This window comes from Pan paniscus, chromosome 12, assembly GCF_029289425.2.
Source record: "Pan paniscus chromosome 12, NHGRI_mPanPan1-v2.0_pri, whole genome shotgun sequence".
NCBI classification, from domain to species: Eukaryota; Metazoa; Chordata; class Mammalia; order Primates; family Hominidae; genus Pan; species Pan paniscus.
Window position 1 is genome coordinate 117,241,211 of NC_073261.2, and position 16,031 is coordinate 117,257,241.

Sequence of the window (16,031 nt, forward strand, 5' to 3'; positions counted from 1 at the left end):
CAGGCGTGAGTCACCGTGCCCAGCCAGTATCTTCTTAATGCACAGTGAAATTTCATTTCCTCAACTATTATATATATTTGTTCTGAACTGCCCTGTTCTAATTGATAATATCTACAATACAAATAGTTTTCTGTATGAATTTGAAGTGTATTTTAATATCATATTCCAATTAACACTGCAAACAACAGGCAGGAACACACAAAGTTGTTGTATTCTCATTTTCTTTTGTATGTGGGAGATGGTAAGGATTTGAGGGAAAATCAGCATTTCTTTGTACTTTCAAGAATGTGATAATTTTCTAGGATATTCTGATTGAGGGTAGGAATATCACTCTCGATAAGAATGTTCTAACAAATCCTTATGACAGAATAATTCTAGAGAAGTGAAAATGAAAATCTTCTGTTGCTTCCTTCTTGATAGAGATGAATTTTTCCACCCACTGATATGTCAAACAGCTAAAAATGTTAGCTTCAACTTCCTGGGGTGTGGAGGGAACACCTTTGGGCTGAGCCAGAGCTTGGGAAATTTTAGACAAGTAAGAGTTTTAAAATAAATATGAACTTTTTTTAAGAGGTCAGATAGCAATCCGTCACTGAGTAGCAAACAGTTTCTCATAAATCATTATGACAACTGCTTTTGGAAACCCAAGCTAAGACTCTCCAGAAAATACAGCTGGCTGGGTTGCCATCATTTTGAAGACTGGGAGCAAACATAATACACTGACTATTGTGGAAGAAGACTACTGTTTTGTATATACGTGGGACATGCAGATACCCTTTTGTCCCAGTTCAGTGTTTGAAGTGGGGATGGGGGTTTCTGAGGTAGGATTCTCAAAGTCCAGTGCCGTCACCTGGGAGCTTTTTCAATTAGCAAATAAAATACTCAGGCTCCATCCCTGACCTGCTGAACCAGAAACTCAATCCCTATTTTAACAAGACCCCGGGGTATTCTGATACGCTCTCCAGTTTATAACCACTGCTCTAATGCAGGGATTCAAAAACTTTTTCCTAGAAAGTCAGAGAGTAAATATTTAAGCAGGGCACTAACCCCATCATGAGGGCCCCACTCTCATGCCCTCATCTAAAGCTAATTACTTCCCAAAGGCCCCATCTCCAGACACCATCACACTGTGGGTTGCTGAGGCAATACTGAGGTTATTGTGCAGGTAACGATGGTAAGAAACCATTCTTAGCTTTCAGGCTGTGAAAACACAGGTGTCTGGCCACAGCTTTCCAGCCTCCATTGTAAGGCATCTTAAATCTTCCTTCTACATAAATCCATATAAATCCTCAAAGAATAGAATACAGGGCCTGTCATAACACACACCACTTACATCTAAAATTGTAAGTTCACCCCTCCTACACTAAGAAAGCAGTGTAAGTACATACAGCAGGAACCTGATAATGTATAAACACTCAGTATTTACTGGGCACCTATTACCCGCCCACACCCATGGCAGCCACTGCAAGGAACACACAGGAGGTATGTCACAGCTGTCACACTTACCACGTGTATGTCCAGAACCATGCATGGCACTTTTTCATGTTATCTCACTTAATCTTCACTAGCAATCCTATGACCTATTAAATTCCCATTTTACACATGAGGAAATTGAGGCTCAGAAAGGTAAAATAATCGTCCTAATGTCACAGGCTTTTTGAGTGGCATTGCTAGCTTTTAATCAAGGGTTCTTGGATTCTAATACCTATGTCTTCTTTATCCTAAATGACACCATCTCCCAGAATTGGTCTTTCACCTCAAGGGCTTCTAATTAACTGAGAAAAGATCAACAGATACAAAACTACTAGAGAACAATCAGGAGCAATATTTAAAGTGTTAACAGTGCCTGCATGTTAGGTACCCTTTAATTTGTAGCTGAACAAAACAGTGGAAACTGATTCAACCTCCAAATCCTAAGAATTCAGGAGAGGTGTGGTAGACAGAATAACGTCTCCTCCACCACCAGATGCCCACCTCCTAATTCCTGGAATTTGTGAGTACGTTATGCTACTTGGCAAAGAGGAATTGAAATTGTGGATGAAATAAAGTTGCTAATCAGCTAAACTTGAGATGGGGAGATTATCTGGATTATCTGGATGAGGCCAATGTCATCACAAGGGTCCTTATATGTACAAGAGGGAGGCAGAAGAGTCAGTGTTTGCTATGGGACTGAATTGCGTCCCTTCCCCCAGATTCATATATTAAAGCCCTCATCCCCAAGGCAATGGTGTCTGGAGATGGGGCCATTGGGAAGCATAATAATTAGGTTTAGATGAGGTCAAGTGGGTGAGGCCCTCCTGATGGCATTAGGGTCCTTATAAGAGGAGAAAGTGGACAACTTGCTTTCTCTCACTGCCATGTGAGGGTACACGGAGAAGGCAGCTGTCTGCAAGCCAGGAAGGAGAGGAGAGCCCTCACCAGAACCCATCCACACTGACACCCTGATGTTGGACTTCCCAGCCCCCAGGCCTGTGAGAAAATAAATTTCTGCTGTTTAACCCACCAGTCTATGGTATTTTGTTATAGCAGCCTGAGCCATCTAAGTGTCAGAGCAATGCAGTGTGAGAAAGACACCACCGGCCATGACCAGCTTTGAAGATGGAAGGGAGCCGTGAGCTAAGGAATGCAGGTGGCCTCTAGGAGCAGGAAAAGGACACCGATTTCCCCTGGAGCCTCAGGGAAGGAGCCCTGTTAACATCTTCATTTTAGCCCAGTGAGACCCATGTCGGGTTTCCCACGGCCGAACTGAAAGATAACTTTGTGCCATTTTAAGCCAACTCATGTTATGGTAATTTGTTACAACAGCAATAAGAAACTATTACAGGGAGGCCGAGGCTGGTGGATCACTTGAGGTCAGAAGTTCGAGATCAGCCTAGCCAGCATGATGAACACCCATCTCCACTAAAATTACAAAAATTAGTTGGGTGTCGTGGTAGACACCTGTAATCCCAGCTACTTGGGAGGCTGAGGCAGGAACATCACTTGAACCCAGGAGGCGGAGGCTGCAGTGAGCCGAGATCACGCCACTGCACTCCAGCCTGGGCAACAGAGTGAAGCGCCATCTCAAAAAAAGAGAAAAAAAAAAAAGAATCTATTACAAGAGAGTCAAAGAGGGCTATGCTGAAGTCAAAGAGAGCTAAGGCTTGATGAAAATGGGTGGGGAAGCAAGGGCAGGTCCCCTGCAGGTGACTGGGATGGGGGAGCCCATTTACAGACTGGGTGGGGCTGTGCAAAGACACAGAAGTACAGCTGGCACACACTCAGGAAGCAATGGCAGGCCAGCGGCCTGCAGTGAGGGACACGGGTACAGAGATGGGTCGAATGGGGCCAATCTGTGACAAATCAGGAAAGCAGGCAGGAAATCTTGGTCCCAAAGAAGTTAAGAAACATGAGACAAGACAAGGAATATGGCAGTATGAAGCATAAATGCTAATTTATTCTCACTGTTCTTTCAATCATACATAAAATGAGTGCTCTTCCTATACAGGAATTGCCTTTGGTCTTTATTCTCGTGATCAAAACACTATGGGGACTTCTCCTTTGGAGCCAGCTGCCTTCAGAGCCCATGACTGTAGTTACAGTGCACCGAAGCCAACTGTGGTCGCTGGCACTCAGTCCCTTCTTGAATATGCCTGACTTATTTCTGACATCTTGTTCTAAAAAAATTTAATCTATCCTTAGACTTCTCTACTAAATATATGCAAAAGAACGTGCTACTAAAAGCAGTTCTAAGGAGTTCTAAAGACACTGTGAACGATGTCAGCAACATGACAGGAGAAAGTATCACGTTTCCTCAGGTGACTTCTTTGCAGTAGACAACGCTTGTTCCGAAATAAAGATTTCAGGATCAGGCTCTGGTTTTAGGACTTAGGACTTTTCAGGACTCAGACTCATGACCTTAGAATAACTCAAACTTGGCATGACATAATAGATGGCTAAAGGATGACAAAAATAGGAGACCCCCTCCAAGGTCACATGCCAGGCTGTTATGTGCGGGGCCTCAAAAAGGACATGAGCCCAAGGAGCTACGTTAAAATCCCAGCCCTGTCACTGCAGAGCTTTGTGACTTTGAACAAACTTCTCAACTTCCTTGGACCTCAGTTTTCTTTCATAAAGTGGCAAATGCTATTTTAAGCAAACAGCAGAGCATGAGCAGAGGGAAGAAGGCATAAAACATGGCTCTCTGGGGAAAACTGCAAGTTATTTCAAAGAAGGGCACAGAGGAGTCCAGGTGGGGAGGGTCGGGACAGGTGGCCTGAGTCCAGGCAATGCACAAGAGCTCGGAACTCATCTGGTGCTCTGCAGTATTTACTCACCTGAGGCTCACAGTGGGGTGATCAGGGGAGGCAGTGACAGTTTCATCGACAAATGAATTGGGAAAGGGTTAAGATCGATAACCACTCACAATCCACATTACTAGCACATTAAAATCTTTGGATGGATCTGTAGTAAGAGAAACCATCTTTATCCCAATTGCCCTAAAATTCTGAAGCCCACAGAGGCCTTCCTTCTCTCTCCCATGCTCTGGAACTGACTTCCACGAACTTCAAAGAGGGTGATGAAAAAATGCTATAGAGTTTTAGGCAGAGAAGTAACACCAGTGGGGTTGCATTTTAGCAAACGACACTGGGGGGTGGGCAGAAATAGGAATGAGGTTTGTGGCACACGCTCAGCAATCTAGGTCAGCATGGCAAATTAGACAGAGGTGCTGTTAAATTCCTGCAGGCCAGCTTCCTGACACCGAAGCACTAGCGCCTTCTCCCTTCAAATGCAGGGCTGTTTATAAGCTGTACCACCAGCCACTGGGCCAGCCTTGGGAGTCACACAAGTCTCTCCTCCAGACGAGCAGCAGCTACACAGCCAGTGTTTGCATAAGACACAGATTATTTCATTTTTATTTCTGATAAGAGCAACCTTTTCAACATATGACTATAAAATCATTTTTGAGTCTGACCAGAATATCAAATATCCCTCAAGTTATAAACTCAAAAAGTCCAAGTGAACGCAGTAAAAAAAAAAAAAAATCTTCCAATACTTTTTGAAATCTGGTGCTTGTCAATGAAACTGGGCGTACCATTTCTTAGTGACTCACTGAAGTCTTCAAGATGTCACCCGTGTGACAGACACACTGAAGGCATGGTGGCTTTGAAACAGAGTGGGCCACTCACTGCACACAACCCTGACACAGCAGTAAGACCATCAGGGTCTGAGCTCCAGCTGCACAGACATCTTGGGAACACCCTGAACTCTCTGATCTGCAGGTTCCTCATTTGTATAAGGAGAATCAGTTGTTGACAAGATTAGCACAATATACAGAAAGCACAAGATACACAGTAAGTGTTCAAAAAAATCAAAACTATCATTATTGCTCCCTGCCCCACACTTAATCCAGGTAAAAAAGCTAGAGACGGATGGCCACCTTCTGTATGAGTTTTAGAAAAGGCCTGTCAATTTCCGCTGCTGTAATTCTGACTGGGGTTGGGGTGAATCTTCAGATCACTTTGGGGAGGCCTGACACTAACAGTGGTGACTCTTCTAACCCCTATGCATCACATATTTCTCATTTAGGTCTTCTTTCATTTTGGTCAGCAGCGTTTTGTACTTGTTGATGTAGGATTCCTGTGCGTCTTCTGTTAAATTTGTTCCTAAATACACTTGGCAATGCTCAACTGTAACATCATCCTGCACCTGGGATTTCCTGCTAGATTCTTCCCGATTGTGGCTTGCACAGCTCTCATGGGGGCAGAATCAAGAGCAGCAATTGGAGCTTGTGCCCGCCCTATTGTAACTGGTGGCGGGGGGAGGGGGGAGCAGGTGGAATGTGTACTTCCAGGCTCTTCCCCTTCCCTCCTGACACCATGACCATCTAAGGCACTCCCTGTCCTCCTGCTCCAATCACCCCTTTCACTAAAGAAAGACACCACGAGGGTGAGGGGACACAGTATAGATGAAGGGACCTGACTACTTCAGTGGGAGCAGACCCCAGGCCCCTCCTCCTCCCACCCTGTCACCCAAACTCTATCTGCACCTGAGCAGGGGCAAGCTCCCCTGAACAACCCATCAGCCCTGTTTCAGTCTCTCAGGGACTCCTCACAGTTCCTAGCCCTGCAAGGCTGCCACCTTTTTGTTGCTGAATGAAACTATATAGTCACTTAATGACTTTTAAAAAATATTTTGTATCACTCGTAGGATTTGTACAAGGGAAGGTATGCTACAGGTGACCTACTTGTCATCTTTAAGCCAAAAGTTGCATGGGTTTAAAAAATATATATGTGTAAAAAATATATATGTGTAAATCTAGATCAAATATTACTTTATGTTTGTCTATTTATTCATTTTCTTCCTATACTAGAAAAGGCAAGACTGGGCAAAAGAGAAACGGAAAGGGCACTGTGACACAATTAACAGCAAAAACCAAATGACAGAGGCAGGAATGAATCCAGGCCCCCATCAGCCAGGCTGACAAAGTGGGTATGTGCAGGACAATGCTCCAGAAAACAGGAAGTGCAACGTGGGACAGACAGCACGGAGGATGACAGGGGATGACAGGGGACGAAATCCCACATCTGAATCAGACGACTGGCAAAACAAAATGTACTTCCGAAGAAGAAACATCCCAGCTCACCTCTGTGATCTGCATGCCCCGATAAAGGAGTCTGGCTGGCTCATTTGTTAATGGTCATCAATATTATGGTACCAGGACTTCAAATGCGACATTTTCCACACAGAAACCTCTAGGGAAGGATGTATACTCACCCAGCCCAGAGCTGTTGATTGCTTTCACGGATTTCTTCATTTTGTAAAGAACCATCCGGTCCACGTCCAAAGCCTAAAATGTAGAGAATACAGTCATTAAACCGTGTTTGTGCTGAGACCACGCTAGCAGCGAGCACCACGTTGAGTGCCACTCTGACGGCCCTGCTTGCCTCTGCCAGGTCCCTCGGCACCTGTTTCTGGGAGACAAGCCCTCAGTGTGGTGTGGAAGACTGGTTTCCAAATGGCACTAAGCAGAAGTTTGTTGGCAATTACTGAAAACCAACTCCTCCTCCTGCAGCATGCAAGCTGTCTCCTGCCCACAGCACCTGCTGGACGTGAGCCCTCTGCAGTGAAGTGAGTTACCCCAGCCGAACCCTCAGTTCTCCCTGGTTACCAGCAAGACTCCGGGATGCCCCTGCCTGCCAGGGACTCCCATCGTGCCTGCACCCCTCCCCCCTATAGAGCCCTAACAAGGTGGAGGCAACCCCACTCTGGATTTGGAAAAACCCAAATATCATTAGCTTGTAAGCTGTGTTAGAAGACGGGTCCTATTGCTTCCCGAGCCTCAGATTTCTTCTCCAGAAACCAGCAGGAACAATGCCCACTTTGCAGGGTTGAATAATTAGATAGAGGTACTCTCATATATAATATTCAGCGAATGTTTATAGACCAGCTACTACACGGCAGTTGTCTATGGCACTCACAATGTCCAGCACATAGGAGGTGCTCAAACAGTTATCTGTTCAACGACTAATCACACCCGGAAATTTAACTACACCTTGACTTTCACAACAGATACAAAGGTAAAAAGTCCTTTGTTCTTTTTCTTTTTTTTTTTTTTTTTTTGAGAAGGGGTCTCGCTCTGTTGCCCAGGCTGGAGTGCAGTGGCACGATCTTGGCTCACTGCAGCCTCTGCCTCCTGGGTTCAAGCAATTCTCCTGCCTCAGCCTCCCAAGTAGCTGGGATTACACGGGTATGCCACCATGCCCAGCTAATTTTTGCATTTTTAGTAGAGACGGGGTTTCACCATGTTAGACAGGATGGTCTCAAACTCCTGACCTCAGGTGATCCACCTGCCTCAACCTCCCAACATGCTGGGTAAAAAGTCCTTTTAACCCACTTAAACAACATAGAAAAGCAAAGGGTGACTTGTGACTGGAGGGAGACAACATTTGTGAACTGGGATAGCGATGCCAATCACAGGCTATCCTATAAAAACTAAATGAAGCACCCTGCCCTACAGCTACTGGCACACAATAACTACTGCTATTGAGTGTCCATTATTACCCCATGTGAGTTTAGATCATAAAAACCTGCAACAACCTATCATCAGAAACACAGCACAGCTCCTCAGAGCAATGGATTCTGGACTTCCAGCCTTCCTGAAATCACCTTTTGAACCAGTTTTCAACAGCAGAATCATAAGCCCTGGTTCTAATGCCACAATGATAATTTTATTGGATGCTAAAAACAGACATGATTAATGCTGGCAATTTTAAATGGAAAAATGATCACAAGGCACCAGACATTTGACAGAGTGGCTGCAATACAAAGAGAAGTTATAATCATGTCATTATACATTTGCCCAAGCCCATGGAATGTACAAGAGTGAGCCCTAAGGTGAAGTAAAGATATAGGTGAGAGTGATGTGTCCCTGTCGGTTCACTGAGGGTCACCAGCGTACCACTTGTAGTGTGGGATGTTAATAGAGGAGGAGGCTATGCATGTCAAGGGGAATGGGTATTTGGAAAGTTTCTGTATTTTCCATTCAATTTTGTTGTGAACCTAAAACTAAAAATGTTTATTTAAATAAAAAAGGCATTCTTTCCTGCCATACTAAAGAGTAGAGAGTTACCGATACAAGATAATCAAGATTTCTTATATGGAGTTAACTCGTATTTTCCCAAGTGGTTATCTCTGATCCATTCCTACCTTCCTTCAAGATACAAAAGGGGACTTGGAAACAGTAGTAAATAACTCAGGACAATCATAATTAAATTCTCTTTCTCTTGCAGTCTCATCACTTTTCCTCCCCAATCTTCCAGCCGCAGACTCGCGGGACCTGGGCCAGGCTCAGCCAGCACCAGTGGGCAGACTGAGGTTGTGCTCAGGGCTGTGCCAGAAACACCAGTTCGCGAAGCTTAGACCACATGTCAGACAGCACAGCTCTCACACATAGAGGTGCCAGTTCACTGTGCTCCTCAGAGCTTTAAGTTCCCCATCCCAGGAGAGGGGCCATTCTTGAAAAGCACATTTGATCTGTGACCGTGCAGCCTAGCACTCTCGCAGAATCTGGGCCGGCTCCAGGCTTTGCCATTGGCTCCAGCAGGATCTGATCCACACTCATAATATTAATAAAAGCCACTCCTCTTTCTAAGCCTCCCCACAGACAGTGGAAGACACCAATGTCAGCCTGTCAGGCTCTCTGGAAGCATTAGAAGTCAGCCACCATTCTTACTAAGCACCTTCCATGGGTCAGCAAGTGTAAAGGGAGAAAACACCTCACGAATAAAGAAGAAAGAGACCATGCGCAGTGGCTCATGCCTGTAATCCCAACACTTTGAGAGGTCAAGGTGGGAGGATCACTTGAGGTCAGGAGTTCGAGGCCAGCCTAGCCAACATGGTGAAACCCTGTCTCTACTAAAAATACAAAAATTAGCCTGGCGTGTTGGTGGGTGTGCCTGTAATCCCAGCTACTCAGGAGGCTGAGGCAAAAGAATCGCTTGAACCTGGGAGGTGGAGGTTGCAGTGAGCCAAGATTGTGCCACTCCAGCCCAGGCAACAAGGTGAGACTCTGTCTCAAAAAGAAAAAAAAGAGAAAAAAAAGACGACACAAGAAGGCTTGAGGGGCAGGTCCCAGCCCAGGCACTATAAGGCTTCCTGGTGTTCTGAGAATAACATCTTTAGCAAGCTTTAAAAATCTGATCATCTGAGCTCTGCCTGCTTCTCTGGCATCAGCTCCTGATATTCTCCATCACTTTCACATGTACCCCAAGCTTCCATCATAATGAGCTACCTGCGGCTCCCCCTCCCCCTGCTGTCTTCCCAGCACGTGCACACACTCCTCTCTCCTGAGAAGGCCTCTGATGCCTTCCCACCTCCACGATAGGGTGGCAGGTACTCATCTCAGCTTTTCCCATAATGCCCTGTGCTTAGCATTTCATTGGATAAAATGGTGTGAGCACCTTCTACCTGCAAGGTATTACTGACACAATGGTGAGGAAAACAGGACAAGGCAATGCCTGTGCCTTCTTGGAATTCACAATCTCACAAAAGATAATCACCTAGAGAAACACAAATTAACGATGAAAACAGGAGCTCAGGACTTACTACGTGCACAGAACTGCTTTTTTAACTTGTCCAGCTCTGCCTCTAGGCCACAGCTATCCACTACAGCAGCTACCAGCACGTGTCTACGGAGCACTTGAAATGTGGCTAAGTGCCACGTTAAAACAATATTGTGGACATCTTAGGTTATAGAAAATATCAACAAAATTAATTGTACCGCCTCTTTTTAGTTTTTTTAATGCTTTCCTCTAAGGTCAGTCACTGATATTTGTTCATTGTATCCCCAGTGCCTACCAGAGAGCTTGCCACAGAACAGGACTCAAGAAGCAGCTCAGGAAAGGATTATGAGCCCAAAATGCAGGGGCTCAAGTGCCAGGCAACAGTGCTTCCCAGAGGGGAAACGGGAGCTGTGCTTGAAGGTTACTCAGGCCACAGGGAGGGTAATGGATCAGGGCAGGCAGGAAGTGCATTCAGGGAGAGGCTACGCAAAGAAGAGGGAACTGGCAGGAACCCATGGTTCAAAAGCCATTCAGGGCTAAAGCTGGGCAGTAGCCGTTCTGGAAAAGCCAGCCAGGGAGATCTGTGCTGTCTCTCTCAACCAGATTTCAGCCCTCCTGCCTGTGATACTCCCACAGATGACAGAGTGATCTCGTGTCTACAGGAGTTTGGGTCAACCGTGCTAAGAACACAAGGACTAGGCTGGATGCGGTAGCTCACACCTACTATAATACCAGTGCTTTGGGAGGCCAAGGTGGGAAGAATGTTTGAGACCAGGAGCTTGAGACCAGCCTGGCCAACAGTGACACCCTGTCTCTACAAAAAATAAAAATAAGTTAGCCGGGCATGGGAACATGCCTGTAATCCCAGGCTGAGGAGGGAGGATCACTTAAATCCAGAAGTTGGAGGCTGCAGCGAACCATGATTGCGCCACTGCCCTATAGCCTGGGTGACAGACAGACCCTGTCTCTTAAAAAAAAGAAAAAAACAAAAAACAGACAAATGAAAAAACACAACACGGGACTGGAAGCGGTGGTAAACTTCAATGCAAAAGGCTGCTCACAGACAACATACCTTAATAACACAATTGAACTCTGACAAATTTCCTCCCATATTATGTCATGGGATACACCCCTCCCTGATCATTTACTGCATAAAACTCTTGAAAAAATAGGTCACCATATGGAATCTTCTACCTTTGTTACCAAAGAGGAAGTAGTGCTTCCTGAACTCAGGGATGAGTGCATAAACTTGCTTTTCTACAATCTGTTAAACAGATTAGAAATAAAGGTGAGGTAGGTGGAAGAGGTAATTTTTAATTAAAATTGCAAGTGGGAAAAGCAATTACCTCCCTATTCAGAAACACACCCTTCATTATGGTGCATATTTATAGACAATTAAAATTAAACTTGGTCAGGACGAGAAGCTAGAATGATTGTTTAAGATTGAGTGTTAGGCCAGACGCGGTGGCTCATGCCTGTAATCCCAGCACTTTGGGAGGCCGAGGTGGCCGGATTACTTGAAGTCAGAAGTTCCAGACCAGCCTGCACAACATGGTAAAACTCCGATTCTACTAAAAATACAAAAATTAGCTGGGCATGGTGGTGCATGCCCATAATCCCAGCTACTCAGGAGGCTGAGGCAGGAGAATCGCTTGAACCTGGGGGACAAAGGTTGCAGTGAGCGGAGATCACACCACTGTACTCCAGCTTGGGTGACAAAATGAGACTCCGTCTCAACAAAAAAAAAAAAAAAAAAGATTGAATGCTAGAAACAGTCTTATGCCAACTATATATAAAAACAGCACTGGAAGTCCTAGCTAGAGATTAGACAAGAGAAAGAAATAAAGGGCCTCCAAATTGGAAGGATGAAGTTGAATTAGCCTTGTTTGCAGATGATGTGATCTTATATTTGGAAAAACCTAAAGATGCCATCATAAAAACTATCAGAACTGATAAAACTACCTTTGCAAGAATTATAACTGAGATAATTATTACAGTGAAAGAGATCTGACATAACTGACTCCATCCTGTTTCTAACCTCCAAGCTGTCCTTGTTCATTCCTGGGCCTAGGCTGAACTAACTTTGGGAGGAACTTGTTAGCTTTGAAACAAAGATGACAATGGCCCTTTCCCAAAATAAACCCCTCTTCCTGCCTGGACACTGACAGCCTTTGCAGGACTAATAAATTAGCCACAAGTTTAGAAATTATGGTTTAGGAGTCATGCAGCTGGAGGCTGCATAACATCACTATTGTAAAACATAAGATCAGCACTTGAGATATTTTGCAGACCCTGTATTCACTGGATCAGCTGACACCACCCAGATCAATAAACTGGCTCATCTGGTCCTGTGGCCCCCACCCAGGAACTGACTCAACACAAAACGACAGTTTTGACTGCCTATGAGTTCATCTCCGACCCAACCAATCAGCACTCCCAACTCACTGGCCCTGACCCACGAAATTATCCTTAAAAACTCTGATCCTCGAATTCTCCAGGAGACTGATTCGAATAATAATAAAATTCCAGTTTCCTGCACAGCTGGCTCTGCGTGAATTACTCTTTCTCTACTGCAGTTCCCCTGTCTTGATAAATCAGCTCGGTCTAGGCAGCAGCGGGCAAGGTGAACCCATTGGGTGGTTACACTGATAGATAAATTCAGTAAAGTTGCAGGATACAAAATCAACATACAAAAATTAGTAGCATTCCTATATGCCAACAGAGAACAATCTGAAAAAGCAATCAAGAAAATAATCCCATTTACAATAGCTACAAATAAAATTAAATACCTAGGAATTAACCAAAGAAGTAAAGGATCTCTACAGTGAAAACTATAAAACGATGATGTAAGAAATTGAAGAGGACACCAAAAAAATGAAAAGATATTCCATATTTGTGGACTGGAAGAATCAATATTGTTAAAATGTCCATACTACCCAGAACGATTTACAGATTCAATGCAATCTCTATCAAAATACCAATGCTGTTCTTCACAGAAATAGAAAAAATAACCCTAAGATTTATATAGAACCATGAAAGACCCAGAATAGCCAAAGCTATCCTAAGCAAAAAGAACAAAACTAGAGGAATCACATTACCTGACTTAAATTATACTATAGGGCTATAGTAGCCAAAACAGTATGGTACTGGCATAAAAACAGACACATAGACTAATGGAATAGAGAACCCAGAAATAAACCCATACATTTACAGTGAACTCATTTTTTACAAATGTGCCAAGAACATACACTGGTGAAAGGACAATTTTTTCAATAAATTGTGCTGGGAAGACTGGATATCCATGTTCAGAAGAATAAAACTAGACCTCTATCTTTCACCATACACAAAAATCAAACCAAAATGGATTAAAGACTTAAATCTATGACCTCAAACTATGAAACTCCTATAAGAAATGGAGAAACTGCAGGACACTGCTCTGGGCAAAGAATTCTTGAGTAATGCCCCACAAGCACAGGCAACCAAAGCAAAAACAGATAAATGGGATCATATCAAGTTAAAAAGCTTCTGCAAAGCAAAGGAAACAATCAACAAAGTGAAGAGACAACCCACAAAATGGGAGAAAATATTTGCAAACTATCCATCTGACAAGGAATTAATAACCAAAACAGGTAAGAAGCTCAAACAACTCTATAGGAAAAAATCTAATGATCCAATTTTTAAAAGGGCAAAAGATATAAATAGACATATCTCCAAAGAAGACATACAAATGGCAAACAGGCATACAAAAAGGTGTTCAACATCATTGATCATCCGAGCAATGCAAATCAAAACTACAATGATATAATCTCACCCCAGTTAAAATGGTTTATAGGCAAAAGGCAGGCAATAACAAATGCTCGTGGGGATGTGGAGAAAAGGGAACCCCCGTACACTATTGGTGGGAATGTAAATTAGTACAACCACTATGGAGAACAGTATGGAGGTTCCTCAAAAAACTAAAAATAGAGCTATGATATGATCCAGCAATTCCACTGCTGTGTACATACCCAAAAGAAAGGAAATCAGTATACTAAAGAGGTACCTGCTCTCTCGTGTTTACTGCAGCGCTGTTCACAATGGCCAAGATTTGGAAACAATCTAAGTGTCCACTAACAGAAGAATGAATAAAGAAAATGTGGTACCTATACACAATGGAGTACTATTCAGCCATAAAAAAGAATGAGATCCTGTCAGCTGCAATGATGTGGATGGAAATAGAGGTTATTATGTTAAGGGAAATAAGCCACGTACAGAAAGACAAACACTCCATGTTTTCACTTATTTGTGGGAGCTAAAAAAAAAAAAATTAAAACCACCCCAGTCACTGAGCCGCTGCCGAGGACTCAGCAGCCTCCCCCTTGGGCCCCCTCGCTTCCCTACTTTCCGTACCCTCTGCCCGCCGCCTTCCGCAGACCGTTTCCACTGAGAAAAAGAAATCGGATCGTATGTCCACTATCCAGAACCTCCACTCTTTAAACTCCTTTGCTGATGCAAGTAAGGGTGATGACCTGCTTCCTGCTGGCACTGAGGATTATATCCATGTAAGAATTCAACAGAGAAATGGCAGGAAGGCCCTTACTACTGTCCAAGGGATCGCTGATGATTACACCAAAAAGAAACCAGTGAAGGCGTTTAAGAAGTTTGCCTGCAATGGTACTGTAATTGAGCATCCAGAATATGGAGAAGTAATTCAGCTACAGGGTGACAGGTGCAAGAACATATATTATGCCAGTTCCTCGTAGAGCTTGGACTGGCTAAGGATGATCAGCTGAAGGTTCATGGGGTTTAAATGCTTGTGGCTCACTGTAGTTTAAGTGAGGATTTCCTTGCAATGAGTAGAATTTCCCTTCTGTCCCTTGTCACAAGTTTAAAAACCTCACAGCTTGTATAATGTAACCATTTGGGGTCCGCTTTTAACTTGGACTAGTGTAACTCCTTCATGAAATAAACTGAAAAGAGCCATAAAAAAAAATGAAAACAATTGAACTCATGGAGACTGACAGTAGAAGGATGGTTACCAGAGGCTGGGAAGGGTAGGTGGGGTGGAAGTGGGGATGGTAAATAGGTACAAAAATATAGGTGGACAGAATGAATAAGATCTAGTATTTGATAGAAACAGGGTGACAAAGGTCAACAATAATTTATTGTACATTTAAAAATAACTAAGAGAGTATAATTGAGATGTAACACAAAAGAAGGCTAAATGCTTTGAGGTGATGGAAGCCCCATTTACTCTAATGTGATTATTATGCACTGCATGCCTGTATCAAAATATCTCATGTACCCCATAAAAATATATACCATGTACCCACAATAATTAAAAATTAAAAAAAAAAATACTGAAATCTTAGAGCAACAAAAAATAACAAAGCTTGAGTCTCCAGGAAGCAAAGATGTCTACCCATCAGGCTGAGAATTCTAACCAGACCCAGGCTCTCAACTACCATGCTCCCCAAACGAAAACTCCACTCCAGCTCAGAGCGGAGGAAAAGCAACTTTCACGGGAACTTATGTGTAAAAAACACAAACAAAGGCAAGAACCGAAGAGACCCCAAGACAGGAGCAGGGCCTGCACTGCAGCTGCCGCCTGGCCAGACCTCATTAATTCTCAGGGGCCAGGTGGAAGCTGACCTTCAGTTTGTCGAACAAGTTTTAGAGTGAATTTATCACAAAAACCAGAGAGGGGGATGTGTCCCAAATATTTCTGAGGAAAACTACTGTTTCAAACCACTTTAAAAGCATCTGTTTGGAGTTCCCAAACTCTTCTATAGGTTCCTCTCAAGTTACCGAGGGGCCTCTTCCAATCTCTGCTGCTCAGCTGAGCTGGAGCCAGGACAGGGGACGGGGACAGTGTGTGGGGACAGTGGGGACGGTGCACACTGTGGGTAAGGGAAGTCCACCACAGGAGAGACCACCACAAAGCTGTTCACTCATTTTCCACACCTGTGCTGTCCAACAGGGTAGCCACAGAGGAATGTTTCTATAAAG

General features: G+C 43.9%; 2 protein-coding genes across 4 annotated transcripts in view; one reads left to right on the forward strand and one right to left on the reverse strand.

Moving 5' to 3' along the window:
- Positions 1–16,031, reverse strand: part of ASAP2 (ArfGAP with SH3 domain, ankyrin repeat and PH domain 2) — a 199,520-nt gene that overhangs the window by 120,620 nt on the left and 62,869 nt on the right. For all 3 annotated transcript variants that reach the window (XM_034952586.4, XM_055108257.2, XM_034952582.4), the window contains exon 2: positions 6,757–6,829. In XM_034952586.4, the coding sequence (XP_034808477.1) occupies positions 6,757–6,829 (73 nt within the window). The remainder of the gene's footprint in view (positions 1–6,756; positions 6,830–16,031) is intronic.
- LOC117979061 (eukaryotic translation initiation factor 1-like) lies at positions 9,352–14,930 on the forward strand. The gene has a single exon (XM_063595060.1). It carries the CDS (start codon positions 14,489–14,491, stop codon positions 14,783–14,785), a length of 297 nt encoding a protein of 98 aa, XP_063451130.1. The 5' UTR covers positions 9,352–14,488; the 3' UTR covers positions 14,786–14,930.